This window comes from Anguilla anguilla, chromosome 5 (genome assembly GCF_013347855.1).
Source record: "Anguilla anguilla isolate fAngAng1 chromosome 5, fAngAng1.pri, whole genome shotgun sequence".
NCBI classification, from domain to species: domain Eukaryota; kingdom Metazoa; phylum Chordata; class Actinopteri; order Anguilliformes; family Anguillidae; genus Anguilla; species Anguilla anguilla.
The window spans coordinates 16,389,483-16,403,515 of NC_049205.1; the positions used below are offsets into that span (position 1 = coordinate 16,389,483).

General features: G+C 41.9%; 2 protein-coding genes across 2 annotated transcripts; one reads left to right on the top strand and one right to left on the bottom strand.

Annotated features, from left to right (window-relative positions):
• The first annotated feature begins 644 nt into the window (after nt 1-644).
• On the top strand, nt 645-5,698 carry LOC118227849. The gene is made up of 5 exons (XM_035418814.1): nt 645-954; nt 2,827-3,027; nt 4,061-4,263; nt 4,751-4,891; nt 5,269-5,698. Exons 1-5 carry the CDS (start codon nt 818-820, stop codon nt 5,475-5,477), a joined length of 891 nt encoding a protein of 296 aa, XP_035274705.1. The 5' UTR covers nt 645-817; the 3' UTR covers nt 5,478-5,698.
• Nucleotides 5,697-12,620, bottom strand: LOC118227847 (pleiotropic regulator 1-like). The gene is made up of 15 exons (XM_035418812.1): nt 12,460-12,620; nt 12,167-12,273; nt 11,775-11,914; nt 11,352-11,405; nt 11,146-11,239; nt 10,743-10,833; nt 10,251-10,352; nt 10,053-10,145; nt 9,646-9,795; nt 9,302-9,403; nt 8,287-8,389; nt 7,742-7,850; nt 7,010-7,149; nt 6,144-6,337; nt 5,697-5,862 (listed from the first exon to the last, which is right to left on the bottom strand). The coding sequence occupies exons 1-15, from the start codon at nt 12,466-12,468 to the stop codon at nt 5,803-5,805; spliced, it is 1,548 nt and encodes a 515-aa protein (XP_035274703.1). The 5' UTR covers nt 12,469-12,620; the 3' UTR covers nt 5,697-5,802.
• Nucleotides 12,621-14,033: the final 1,413 nt, after the last annotated feature.

Consider the following 14,033-nt stretch of genomic DNA (forward strand, 5'->3'; position numbering starts at 1 on the left):
TAATTAGAAAATCCAGGTGATTGGAAGAAAATACTGGGGTTAACTTTTACTTTCTAAACCTGGATTTTCTACCTCTGACAGTTGAAATGAGGTGAAATTAAAGACAACGTATTTATATTTATATAAGATGAAATAGCCGAAAATAAAGGTCCGGCAAATCTCGAGATGTTTGGCCTTTGTGGTTATTTGTCGCCCTCTGTAGGTGAACAATAAATATTAATATGTATTCAATTGAAAGCACCGAACGTCAATTGAACATGTTTTCCAATTGTTTACACATTTACGTCTTACATCGTCCAGCAGTCCACCACACTAATTAGAATTGCATTCTAGCTTTTAGTTTTTTCATTTGCATAATGAGGACGGGCACACAACAAATACTGAATTATACACATTTGCCGAACCCTGTAAGGTGCAATATCCTGTAAAGCAAATGTCAAATACAGATCTGTTCACAAGGCATTCACTAAACCAACAGAAATTACAATAAATTACATTTATTAGCCGGAGAGTTAGAGAAAAACGACTATAAATGAGGAATAAAATTCATCTTGTATTATGTGCTGTAGGCTATAACGGAGAAGGCAATTAGTAAAACATGAGCAGGTGTATCATTGGCTTGTACACTGGTAACCTGGCAACAGGTGAAAGCTGAGCTTAATCCCCGAGCAAACAAGCCAATTCCCCGTGAACTGTGACATTGTCGGAAGCTCAACCCTCTCTTATTGCATGCCTAACAGGACCTATCATACGCAGAATATTCATATTGTTTCATCATATTGGCACATCTACCGTTTTTATTTCCCTGGGAGGAGAAATGGCGCCTCATGTAATGTTATCTTACCAATGGGATATCCAAGCTCTTGTGAAAAGGGTTTACGATCGGCTCAAGGAGGATGGTTTACCAGTCTGGATGGACATCGAAGGTGGAGTTTCAGGCAACATTAATGATGCGTGAGTAGTATATCCAAGTTCAGTGGTATAGTACTCAAAAGGCTATGGGCCAGGCTACTGCTGTTATACCCTTGAGCAAGGTGCTTGAATTAACTTGAATTGCTTCAGTAAAAAAACCCATCCCTATAAATGGATTGCATGCAAACAAGCACAAAATGTAATCTTAATAAATTGCTCAAGATAAGAGCATCTGAAAAATGCTAATGTGATGTATGTTCAAAATTCACACCGACAGGCTGAATTGATTACTATCTCTTGCATACCTGTATGTAGTTGCATGAAACGTGAAGGCATTTAGGTATGCTGTGGTATGCAGCAGGCCTGGGGCCTACAGGATTAGGCCTACAGAGGTAGCTGGATAACTGTTTAGTAAAATCCAGAACCCTGCCTAATGTAGAACATGGATGACTGTAAAAAGATTTATTCTAGATTTTACTCCGAGCAGTTATCCAGCATTGAGTAATCCTGCTTTGTGATACAGGCCCTTGGTGAGTTGGCTCTCTATAAAAAAACAAACCCATTCAGAACTGAGGAGGAGGCTAAAGTGGCCTGAATTTTTTGTTAAATCAAGTGTTCATGTGTCTGGTTAGAGTGAAAGCCCATAAAATAAGCTGACTAGACAACATTTCTTTTGGGACCAGAAAAATCGAGTCCAGGTGGGATTTTAAAATTCCTAAAAAAATGTCTGGTTAGGTTTTGCTCATTCCAGACAATACTACAATATTTCTTTGTTTATATATAATGTTCATAATGCCTGCCTGCCCATGTCCTCTTTTTTGAAGTCCAATATAAGGTCACCGCATGTAAAGCAAAATGGCCCTGCAGGTCAAAGTTAAATTGCCCTCTGTGCAATGAAGCCTGCCAGGACAAGGGCACTGTGGCCAGGTCTTGGCTGAGTTTCTCTGCAGGCACTGCAGCCTCCTAGGACCAGGCTTGGGTAGGCTTACAGACACTGTTGCCCACTAGGGCTATGTCCAAAAAGGCTTACTTGCCTACTATTGAGTATGTAAGTTGGCTAAGTACACTGGATGAGAATGTTTAGTAGGTGAAATTTTCTCTAAATATAGTGTACTTAAAATCCCTGGGTGGTAAACTTATTTCTGGGGTTTTGCTGAGTGTATTTGGGAGCACAATTTTCAGGAAGTAAACTTTTTAAGAGAGGAAGACCTACCTTATAAGAGAGGAAGAAACAGAGCTATCCCATGTAAAATCTTTGCTCCAAGGGTGAGACATCTAATGACACTTCCACAGTACTGTCAGAAAATACTATGGATATTTTTTGCATACTGCCCATCACGCACTAAACAGTAGGCAGTAGGTTTAGTAGACAGTATATATTTTGAGGACATGGTATTTAGGAGGCTGTTTCGGACACCGTTTGGGATTGACTAACCCTGCAGCCACTGTGGCACTCCAGAGCCAGGGTTGAGTACAGTGTCTTTGTCATTGCCCATCTTCTGCCATGGTCTGAAGATGCACCTCCTCAGACTGCACCTGGACTATCACTACTCTGCAGGGCACTGCAAATTTAGGATTGCTCTTATCACTTGAATCCCTCTATCTTGTTCCTCTAGCATTTTCATCTCACACTTGTATCACCACCCATCACTTATATCGTTGTCTTGATGTTGTAGCTCCTGGTCATGCCTCCTAGTTTGACTTACCATAACTTTCTGATCTAGCATACTGTGTGGACAGTTCTTAATGTGTTCATGGCTATGGATAACTGTTACTTAAGGAGTATTGTACCTTATCGGACCTGTGTTTTGTTAATTGTTCCAATGACCTTCAGTATGCACGTGATGTCGCTTTGGATAAAAATATCTGTGAAATAAATGTAATGTAATATTTTGTGACACTCTGTTTTGGCAGGATAGCAGCAGGGGTGGAGGAGGCTGCAGTTATATGTCCTTTCATGACGCCAGAGTACCAGGCTTCACGCAGCGCCAAGAAGGAGCTGAACTACGCGGACACCCGGGGGGTGACCATTGTGCCAGTGATGGTGGCCAAGAACTGGGAGGCTTCCGAGTGGCTAGGGCTGATCACTGCTGGGCTGCTCTGGATAGACTTCAGGTGAGACTACCTTGTTTTGGCTCATCAACATGTTTGGGGACAACATTTGCAAACACATAAAGGAGACCATCGGGTGTAGAATTTGTCCATTCAACTTCTCTGTATAACACAATAATAAACTCATGGCACAAAATATATATATATAATGAGAAAAAGGTGCATCTGACATTAAAGAATTTAGAAAAGGCTGGGACAAATTGGCATTCTGTGATCACCAACACTTGTCTTTGCTGGTGACAAGTTTGGCCAGTGTATTTTTAAAGGGACATTCTTTGACAGTATCATATATTGCCCAATGTGGAGAAAGGTGTTTCAGCTGAGGTAGGATGGAGAATATAGGATGCACAGCTCAAATCACATTGAACTGAATTCAGAGCTCTAAGAGATATAATAATCCATAGGAATAATGAGAGGTTGTTGTTCATTCATGTTGGTGTCTTTTCCTAACCTGGAGCCACAACATGATGCCTAATGCTACCAGCAGATGGGGATGTTTACTAAAGACGCATTCACTCATTTAAGCAGTTACATTTATATGTATATGTATGTGGCAAGCTGCCCCACAAAGGTGGCTGGTTGGCATACCTGCTATTCTAAGTTGTATATTAATTTTCACATTGAAATACTTCCCCCTTTGAGAACATTTAGATAAGATGTTCAAGTGGAATCCCCAGGGAAATTAAAAAATTATTCGCAAAATGGCATGTTATTTTTTTATATTGGGTTTAACCACCGCCTGCTGGGTGGAGGGAGAATTTGTGGAAAATACTGTCATACTTTTTCAATTAGTTGCAAGTGCGGGGGTCACAGTAGAGAAAGGAAACCAACAAAGGTAGACTTGCACACTGCAGAAAAAATAAATGAAAAACTCTTAGAAGAGGCTGCAAAAAAAGTGCAAAACGGGGACAAACGTTTCAACCAAAAGATCATCATTAGTGTCATAAAATGTTTATTTTTATTTTTATTCTATTCTGTAGTGTGAGTAGGTGTTGAGAGTGATATTTGATATGCAGCAATATAAAACCTTTCCCAGAAATGCTGAGAAGAGCGACGACCACTTTGAAAAGTGCATCAAGTCCTTGGAGGAGGAGATCATGTTTTGCGCTGGGAACCTGCTGAGTGTGGAAGCCCCGCCCCTCGATGTCAACGACACGCCCACGGAGAGACCCGCCGTGAGGAGAAAACCGGGAAGAGGGTTCCGTCATGCTCTCACGGGACTCTACCTGTGGGAATCAGGTGAACACCTGGGTTTCCTGGAAACGGAGAATCCCGCCCATGTGCCAGAATACCTCATAATTAGTATCCACTGCACAAACAAGTATGGATGTTGTGCTGAGAATGAACATACTGTTGTGTGTGAATGATTTAATTAGAACTTAAGCATTTTATTTGATGTAAAAAGTATTTTTGTCTAACTATCAAAGACTGTTTTGTAACATTAGTGAGTCTATCAGTATATAAAAAATGGTGACATTTGAAATATTAAATGTCAAAATTACCGCAAAATATCAAACTATAAATACTGACCCCCCCCACCCAAAAGAAAAATATTTAACTCCATATCACACCTGTGCATTTTTCCAAGTGAAAATTCAAGGCAAATAACTAGTAGAATGATTATATAGTATTGAGCACTGGCAGGTCAGGTGACCTGAACCTTTTAGTTGGCTCAGGCCTGCTTGCATTGGAATGGCCTTTGAGCCTTCTGCACTGATTACCATAGGCATGCAGATATTCCACCCAGCCAGTGACATCAGGAACTCCGTAGAGCTCCACGACTCTCCAGGAGACAACGGGTACTGGGAGGAAATACGGGGAGACAACTGCAAGCACTTCAGGAGCTTCATCACCAGTGGATATTTAGGTGAACCTCACTGTCTCACCATACCAAGCATTCATATTTATTTCTGGAAAGAACTGGTTTAGCATCTTCCTGCTCAATTATTTATTAGCTGCTTTTGCGACTTACTTACAAACATCAAATGATACAAGATAACCTTAAAGAGTAAATTACATGTTTACAGACAAACAGATTAATAGGCATGTTTATATAGCACCGAGCCAAAAAACGAAAAAAACAATGAAGCCCAATTAGACTACACTGCCAAGCACAAACATAAAATGGTTCTTGCAAGTCTTGCATCCAAACACCTTCTAGGGATTTTTTCCCCCCTTCAGGCAATAACTGCTGGAATGTACCAAAAAACCAAATTAAATGTGATTCTTCTCCATATCCTGCAGGCTATGACCCCAATGGAAATTCTACCTACACCAAAGCCAGTCCCCACAGGGCAGAAGAGTGGCAGCTGATGGTGGACGAGACAGACAACAGTCCAGAGAGGGCTGTCATCATGAAGAATAAGCACTCCCAAAGCTTTCTCGCAGTGCATGATGGGAAACTGACTGGACTGCAACACTATGATGAAAGCTGCAAATGGTTTTTGGAGTAATGGATTTTTAACTTCAGCTGTGTCTATCACGCAAGGCTACCCATGACGAAGTTACCGTTACTGCTAAGCCACGAAGACTATTGTGGAAAAAATAAACCAAAAGAACATCCCTTTTTAGAACATTTTTGCAGTTTTGGTGTGTTGGCTGTCTGATGGAGAATATGTGCAAATGAAGTTTTTTTTGTAAATCTGAATTTATAAAATAAAGTCAACAAAACATTTCTCGTATAAAAAAAAAAAACATTTATTCTGGGACAGAAGAAACAAGTATTCAATTTGTAAATTAAACTGATGAAACAGGAAAAAAGAAAAACATGGTTCCGCTTTAATATCTCTTCCTTTTGAGGATCTCGGGCTTCCAGTTGACTGGGTGGGATTCTTCAGTCTGTAAAAAAAAATTACAGAATGATAAAACCAGTAAGAAATTGTGGTTATAGGGGCCAACAGGGACCATCGCTATTCAACAAGTTCTTTACGCAAACAAAAGGCACCAGTCCACAGGAAATGCCTAATTTAAAACCAGCACCTTACTTGCAATGCTACCAATCTGATCCTACAACGTGAGCATCATGCAACACAACCAGTCTCATCCTACAATGCAGAGTGGGGAAGTCTTATGGACAGGAAAAACGATAGCACATAAACGTGTGTAAAAGCTGGAGTTACCGCAGTGTCGTCCTCTCGGTACACTTTGATGGTCTTGTCGGCCTCGGCGGTGATCAGCCGGCTCTCGGAGTGGTCGAACATGCAGGCGAAGATGCCCGACTCGCTGTCCAGGGAGCCCGGCTGCACCGCGGCGTGGATCCGCTGGAAGTTGTAGCCGGTCCTCCAGTCCCACATGTGGATGGTGCCATTATCAGCTGAATTACACGGTGAGGGACAGACGGTGAGTCACACACAGCACCAGGTGAGTGAAAACTGAGCAACACAGTGATTCAAACTCATTGTCATACCCAATCAAAATGTATCAAATGCACAACACCCCAAAATTTTTGGGCTTTCTGCATAGGAATAAACGGTTGTACCAGTTCTTACAAATGGCAAAGTGATACAATTAAAGAAAAAAATTCCAGTACTTTTCAACTTGATCAAAGCTTTCAAATGCCAAACATCTAACAATACATGAAAACAATGAATTTCACAGCCTCATAGAAAAAACTCCTTTTCTGAACTAGATATTTCAAATGGCAAAAATGCCATTCTAAGGATGAGATGGATTGCACACTGCATGCGCAGTACATCTGCTAAATTAAATCGGCCACAGTCGATATATGTTGGGATTTATTTGTTAATATATATTATTTTCCTTGTCCAAAATAAACAATGCACTGTGAGGCAACGTGACCTTTGGTATTATCCTTAACATAGTTTATGTTAATTAGCATTTATTTCTTATTCTGTTTGACTGTGTTTGTTGAAATTTAAAAAATAAAGCGTGCTCAGATAGCAGACTACAGTCATTAAAGTCCAGCAGGAAGGCTTGGATATTAAACTGCATGTGCAGTACATCTGCCAGTCCTTAATCTGCTTACCTCCAGAGACCAGCACTCCGTCAGAATTGACCGCCAGCGTGTTGATGATGGCGTTGTGGCCCGAGAGGTTCTGGATGAAGTTTCCTTCTGGAAATTTCCACTGTTTAATGTTGTCCGGGGAGCCAGAGGCAAACGTGTACCTGAGACAAAAGGTATCAAGAGACTAGTAATCAGCACATACAGTTCTTCCTGTATCCTCCAGGGATCCAGAAGAAATAAATTTTCTTTATTTATTTGTTTTTGACATAAAGACTCTTGGATGACAAAAACAATGAAAATATTTTCAATAATAATAATGATTTTTGTGACTGTCCCTTGTAACATACTAGGTTTCAGCATAGTGCAATACATGGTCCTTGTAATTAAGACTAGCAGAGTCTAGAATATTCCTTTCAGGGGACAAAAATACACTTCTGGCTCTTAGGAAGATATGCTACCTTGGGAGCTTTCCTTGCCACTGTTGCCTTAGGCTTGTCAACCCAGGCTTGCTTTTTAAGCCATGGACTGCTCTCTAGCGCACTACGATAAATGTTTTGTAAAAGGTGCTATATAAATTCTCTGATTTTATAATATAATTTTCTTGCGCTCTGAGAATCACCTGACTGAGTTCTGGTAGCGGCTAGCCTACCATGCTTGCTCCTGTTCCTAAGGCACTCAAGTTAAATAACAAGACTGTTTATGGATGCACCTTAGCATCTCTCCACACCAGCAGAAGTAGAGGGAATGACTCACAGTCTGGGGTGCAGGACCACGGATCTGACGGACTTCTTGTGATTGGTCAGCGTGGCTCTGGTCTTTCCCGCGATGAGGTCCCACAGCCTGATGGTGGTGTCGTGACTGCCTGTTATTGTGAAAATAGGACTTCGATTGAGGCTAAATTACGTACCAGTTGTTTGCTTAGCCAGCGCCCTTACACAGCTCCCAAATGAAGAGTACCAGTAATGTTTAATTACAGACAGCTGCATGGGGAGTCCATCATAATGCGACTGCAGCTAATCTAAAGCAGATCCGTAAGCTGATACACAAATTCTCAGGGGATTTTGATCCCACAGGAAACTCTAACTCCAGCCCTGGAGGGCGGCAGTTTCTTTGGTTTCTTGATGCATTTCAGGACTGTCACTGACTGGCTAAAGCTACCAGGGCCTAAATCAGATGCCGTTGAAAGGACAAATCACAACAATACCAGCACACTGGCCCTGCAGGACTAGAGTTTGGACAGGACTGCCCTATCACATGAAATGGCAAGGCCTGTTGCATTACAGGTGTGCATTCCTTACCTGTGATGATCTGCGGCTCCACAGCCTGACACCTGACAGTAGCCACAGTGTTGGTGTGGCCGGACAGCGTGTGCACGTTGGCTTTGGTCCTGATATCCCAAACCTGGACGCAATGGGTATGGACACTCAGTGAGATACAGGTGTCTGCCCAGTTAATGGATATCCATTGGATAACAATGGGTAACACTGGATATCCAGTCTCTGAAAAACTACTGAGTTGCTGTCAAAACTTCCAGCTACATTCTGCAATACAGCAGTACACCAGTGATTCAGTTGCGGTAGAAACAAGGTTGTGTTATAAATAAGTAGAGCTGGGTGATATACCGTGATGATAATTATCGAATGCAATAGCGGTCGTCGTCACCGCATGGTGTATTGCCTTTCGTTTTTCCCTTTAATTATACCTGATGCGGTAGTAAACTACCACACTTCAGAGGCCTCGCGAAAAGTTTCTGGAAAAAAGGCCACCACTGCTACCTATTGGGCGACCATATGACAGCCAATCAGCAGCAAGGCCTTGCAGCTTCCATGTGATTGATAAAAACGCACCACGTGATCACACGTACGAACTTGTACTGATTTGGGTGTTAATTCATAGTCAGCCAGCCATAGAAAACAGTGGTTTGGGTTTTTTTCTCTGGAAGCATCACACAGCCTCTTTAGTTTGGTTGTTTACAACCACTTCAGGTTTAATTCAAAATAAAAAGACGTAAAGAAAGGTAATACACCAGATGGTAGCAAAGATTGTTACTGCATTCAAAATTTATCATTGTGCTTTATCGTCCAGCTCTAGTTATAAGCTGACTTTCTTCAGCCATTGTCAAAGCAAAGTTATGGAAACATTTAATTATACAACACTAGTAACAGATCAAACTACAAATATATAAACTAGCCGACTAGGTTAGCTGGCTATTGCTACACTAAATACAAAGCACCTCCAAGCCAGCCCAAGGACAACATTTCAGAGGGAAAGGAGCTAAAATCCAACGATGCCACACAGCCACAGCAGACTCACCCTGGCAGTGGCATCTCTGCTGCACGTCACCAGTACATCAATGGTGGGATGCAGGTCCAAGCCATACACAGCGCTTAGGTGGCCGTGATAATGCCTGATAACCTGACAATAACAAACAGAATCAACAATGCTACACATGCTAATGCCAAACAAGACACTCATTCAGAAAACCCTCATGCACACCACTGAAAAAACATTTTTTGTGACCAAGCTGCTACAGCTGTACTTATTAAAGGCAAACCCCTCCTCGTTCTCAAGTTTATACAACCCAAATTTTCCAAAGAGCACTTGTTTGTTTTCCTCTACTGTTGACTCCACAGAGGTCCTCGTTTCTCGGCGAATACCTTGTTGTACTCGAGGTCCCAGCACTTGACCTGCTTGTCCTCTCCGCAGGAGAAGAGGTAGGGGCTCCGGGTGCTGACGGCCACCCCGCGGACGGTGCTGATGTGACCCGTGAGGGACAGCTTGAGCTTCCCACTGGCCAGGTCCCAGATCTGCCGATGGACAAATGCGATCACTGACATTACGCAACGCTATAGACTCTTACAGACTCATGTCATCCACAACACAGTTACGCTACTGTCAAAAGCCCAGTTCAGATCAAAACCGAATCAGCTGAATCTTGAAGAGCATTACTGAGGAAGTGATTACTGAGGAAGTCCAGAGGTTCCAGAACCATCTCGGCAGCTCTTGGCCTTCTGATCTGACCGGGCCCTTGCTTGCGCAGTTATGCCAAGTCTACAAGTCTTACCTTGATGGTTCGGTCAGCTGACCCGGTGACGAACCACTGATTCCCCGGCTCCACGGCTATGGACCGCACCCACCCCAAATGGCCGCTGATGACCTGGAAGAGACGAGTAGCGGTTAAAGGAGCAGCGCGGAGGAGAGAGACCGGGGGGCTAACGGGACGTGGGGAGCTAATTGGGGGCCGTTGGCGAAGCCTCCTCACCCGGTACAGTTTCCACGGGGGGTGCCACTGGGGCTTGGGCATGGTCGGGGCCTTCCTCGCCATCAGAGTGGAGTTCTTCATCCCCCCCGCCTCCACGAGAGACTGGGCGACACGGCAGGACACAGGAGATGCAATTAAATGCAAGACACTGCTGGAGCACAACCTACTTAAAACTATAAAAAGGAACTGAAACACCAAAAACAAAGTCCATTCCACGCTCCAGTTCTGTGGTAGTTTGAATGCTGGTGTGATCCTAATGGTCTGCATTCACATGCAGAATTTTATGTAAGATTTTTGAGGCTTGCTATTGGATATGTACTGGAAATATTACATTTTTATGTAATAAACATATATATATATTAGAGCTAACCAGAGCGTGTGACCTGATAAAGTCTGTTGTGTGCCTGCCTGATGGTCTACATCTCGTGTTGTTGGGTAGGTGTGTGTATGTTATTATTTGATGTGCTCGGGGTACAGGCCAGATCCTCTCACCGTGCCGTGTAGAGGGGCCTGCGATCTCTCGGCACTCCCGGCATGTCGGTGAATGTCCGCCACACTCGCGGCAGTGATGTTAGCCTGCTGTCTGTAAGGAGGGTTAACATTACCCCACGTCTCTCCAAGCTCCTCGCTCCTCTTCCAGTTAAGGGTAACAGATCAAATAAATACACGCAACTCTTTCTATTTAACCCAAACATTGCTCTGTGTATCCAAATTAAAACGTTTTGATGACTTTTAAAAACTTTAAACTCTTTCAAACATTCTACACTGCTCAGTACCTCTCAGAGACTGAAATATATCAGCTTTGACAAATCTGTCAAAAAGACAGATCTCTTGTAGATACATGACCTATTAAGGTGGCCTCTACATTTGGTGCGGGGAAAGATGACGGACGCACCTGGATTGTGAAGGAGGCAGGGCCAGAGCCAGTGACTGAACAGCGCCCTCACTGGGCATCTTCTGCAACTGCGTGTCTGCTGTTAGAGCTACGCCTGTTGAGGGAGAAGCAAGACCTGTGTATAATTTTCAGACCAATGTGCTGAAACAGCTTCAGAAGAAACTCTAAGAAAAACAATAGCATTTTTAAAGGAGCTTAAATCATACCGGGTCCTGATGGATAAGGATGAGTTCCAGTGATGAGATACTCTGGATCCAAACCTGACAATGAAAGATATTTATAAAGGGCCATAAGCAATTTTTGGTTTGAAAATACCGCTGTCTGCAATCAATATGATTTTGAATACAATGTTTCTTGTTCAGTGATTCCCAAACATTTGATCAATAGCCACCTCTCACCTTCGAGGTGAGGTGTTTAGGTGCAAGAGAATCGTTTATCTTCCCTTATCCCATTTCCTTACAGAGACCACGAAAACATTAAAACCCACTGGACTAACTAGACTACATATGCACAGTAAAAAAATGTTTGTATCATATAGAAACTGAAAATTATGCGATCAAACATAATGTGTCTTTTGAATATAGGATATAGCTTATAAATCAAAGTGCATGAAAGTGCTTGTCACATACCTGGAAGTGCGGGGTACGCCTGTGGACTATACTGGTCAGATGCGTGACTGGAGCCTTTGTCTTTCCCCTCTTTCAAAACAGGCATATGCAGAACAGCGCCGTATTCTGCGCGTAGCTTGGCAGCCATCTTCACCTTATGACTAACGGGTTAACAAAACAGAAGAACATAAAACGACCTTTTTATTCAAGCATAATATTTCAGCAAACGCCAACTTACCTATGACTAATACAAGTAGCAGCAAATACTTGCAATACTTGCATATCTAACGTGAGCTAAGTTAGCCATCATCGTAGTGTCCTAATATCAGGGGGGGTATACAGCTAGTATGCCATCCGCGACAAACGGCATAAATAAAACGCATACAGTTACAGTTGAAGTCAGCCCAGCTTACCTCTGTTCGTCCATGGAAACCGGTTTCGCGTGATCAGATACGAACATATCATGTGTTCTCTTCAGGGACCTGAACACGAGTGTGTGGACAGAGTGCTTCTGCACCTCCTGGAAAGTTCCACACACAACAAACATTCAATTACATTTAATATACACCAGATTAAGGTAGAGATCATTTCTATTTAGCCAGCTGTAAAGTTGGTTTTCGCCAATAAAATAGCTAGCATGCCTGAAAATCGAAATGCAACGAAATCGTGTTAACTTTGCCAACCTTAGAAAAAATAACAGCCTTACCTCAGACATTTTTAATGTTCTGGGGAGCACGAAGAAAAATTAAGCCCGTCTAAAAAGCAATCTAAAACCAAAAGTTAAATTCAAGACACGAAGCTATACTGTCGCACACTTCCAGAAGAAAAAAAGAAAACAAATCATGAGGAAGAGAAAGGAAATAGTTTGGATTTTACCTTCCGGGACACTATGAACCCGTTGAATCTATTTATTAAATTACTAGCGCCATCTATCATGCAGGATGACCAAAGAAAGTGATCCCCGACCGTCCCCGACCCTCGCCCGGTTTGCCAATTTTCTGACAGATGCGGTAAAGACGTTAGTTTCGTTATGTTACATTAACTAGTGGTGTTTAACATGCTTAACATGCTGTAACGGGTACCAATAATCTCAAATATTCTGCCAGCTTGCAATGTTTCCTCTGAAGATTACCATGTTGGTAAACTTCTGATTAATATTTTGATAACCAGTGTAGATATATTCATCTGCTTTGCACGACTAAGACATTAGGACCAATGACTTTAGCATAACATTAGCCTATTATTTTAGTCTTAGCTTTAAATCTGTTTTATATAGCCTGTTTTGTTGCTTATGTACATGTATATATGTGTATATATATATACGTTTTCAGCAGTCAACAGTCAAACAGTACATTACATTACATTACATTTATTTGACACATGCTTTTATCCAAAGCGACGTACAAAAGTGCATTTCAGGGCCATGGACAACCACAAAAAAAAAACAGTACAAAGTGTCTGTTTAATTTTCACTCTGGACATTCTCTTGTTGTTTCAGTAGAGCAGTCCAAAGAAAGTAGGACATTTAGCCCATGTTTGTCAAGCAAAGTACACAGATAAATGTTTACTCAGTTACAAAAGCCTCCATAAAAAATAAATATATTGCAAGATGTGGGAATAGTCTCCTTTACTTTATTCAGTGTATTTTTACAGGGACAGTGCACAACTAATAACCATTTCTGTAAATGTGTCAGTTTTGACAGCATGGCTAATTTTCAATTGTAGTCCTTGGGCAGGTACATTAAAAACAAATACAAAATACAAATTCAGGCATAATACAAATACGTTAAAACAAAGATAGTTATGCATAAAACAGACAGAACATATGTTGGGATATTACAGAGCATGGTCACACATCTGGTTGTCTTTTTATCACACTTTCAGGTGAGTTGTGAAAGGATATGTGTTGCAGTTTCTTATGTGTGTAGGAAGTTTATTCCATGTGTGAGCTGCCCTTACTGAAAAAGCTGACTGTCCAAAAGCAGTCCTCCTCATAGGAATTATACAGTCCCTCTCTTGACAACAGATCTAGCTGATCTGCTATCAGTTGTTCTCTGCTTAACAAAGGCAGTAAGGGGGGAGGAGCCAAGCCATGCAAAATCTTGAATACAAGACAGGCATCTGTGAATTTCTCAATTTACCATGTAGACAAGTTGAACTGTTTCATATGTATTGGGAATTCGACATCAACGGGGAGTAAAGGATACATAATCATAAGTCTGTGTTTGTGTTGTGTTTGATGAGGGTTTTTATAAAAAATCTGTTTTATTTTGCCTTCAT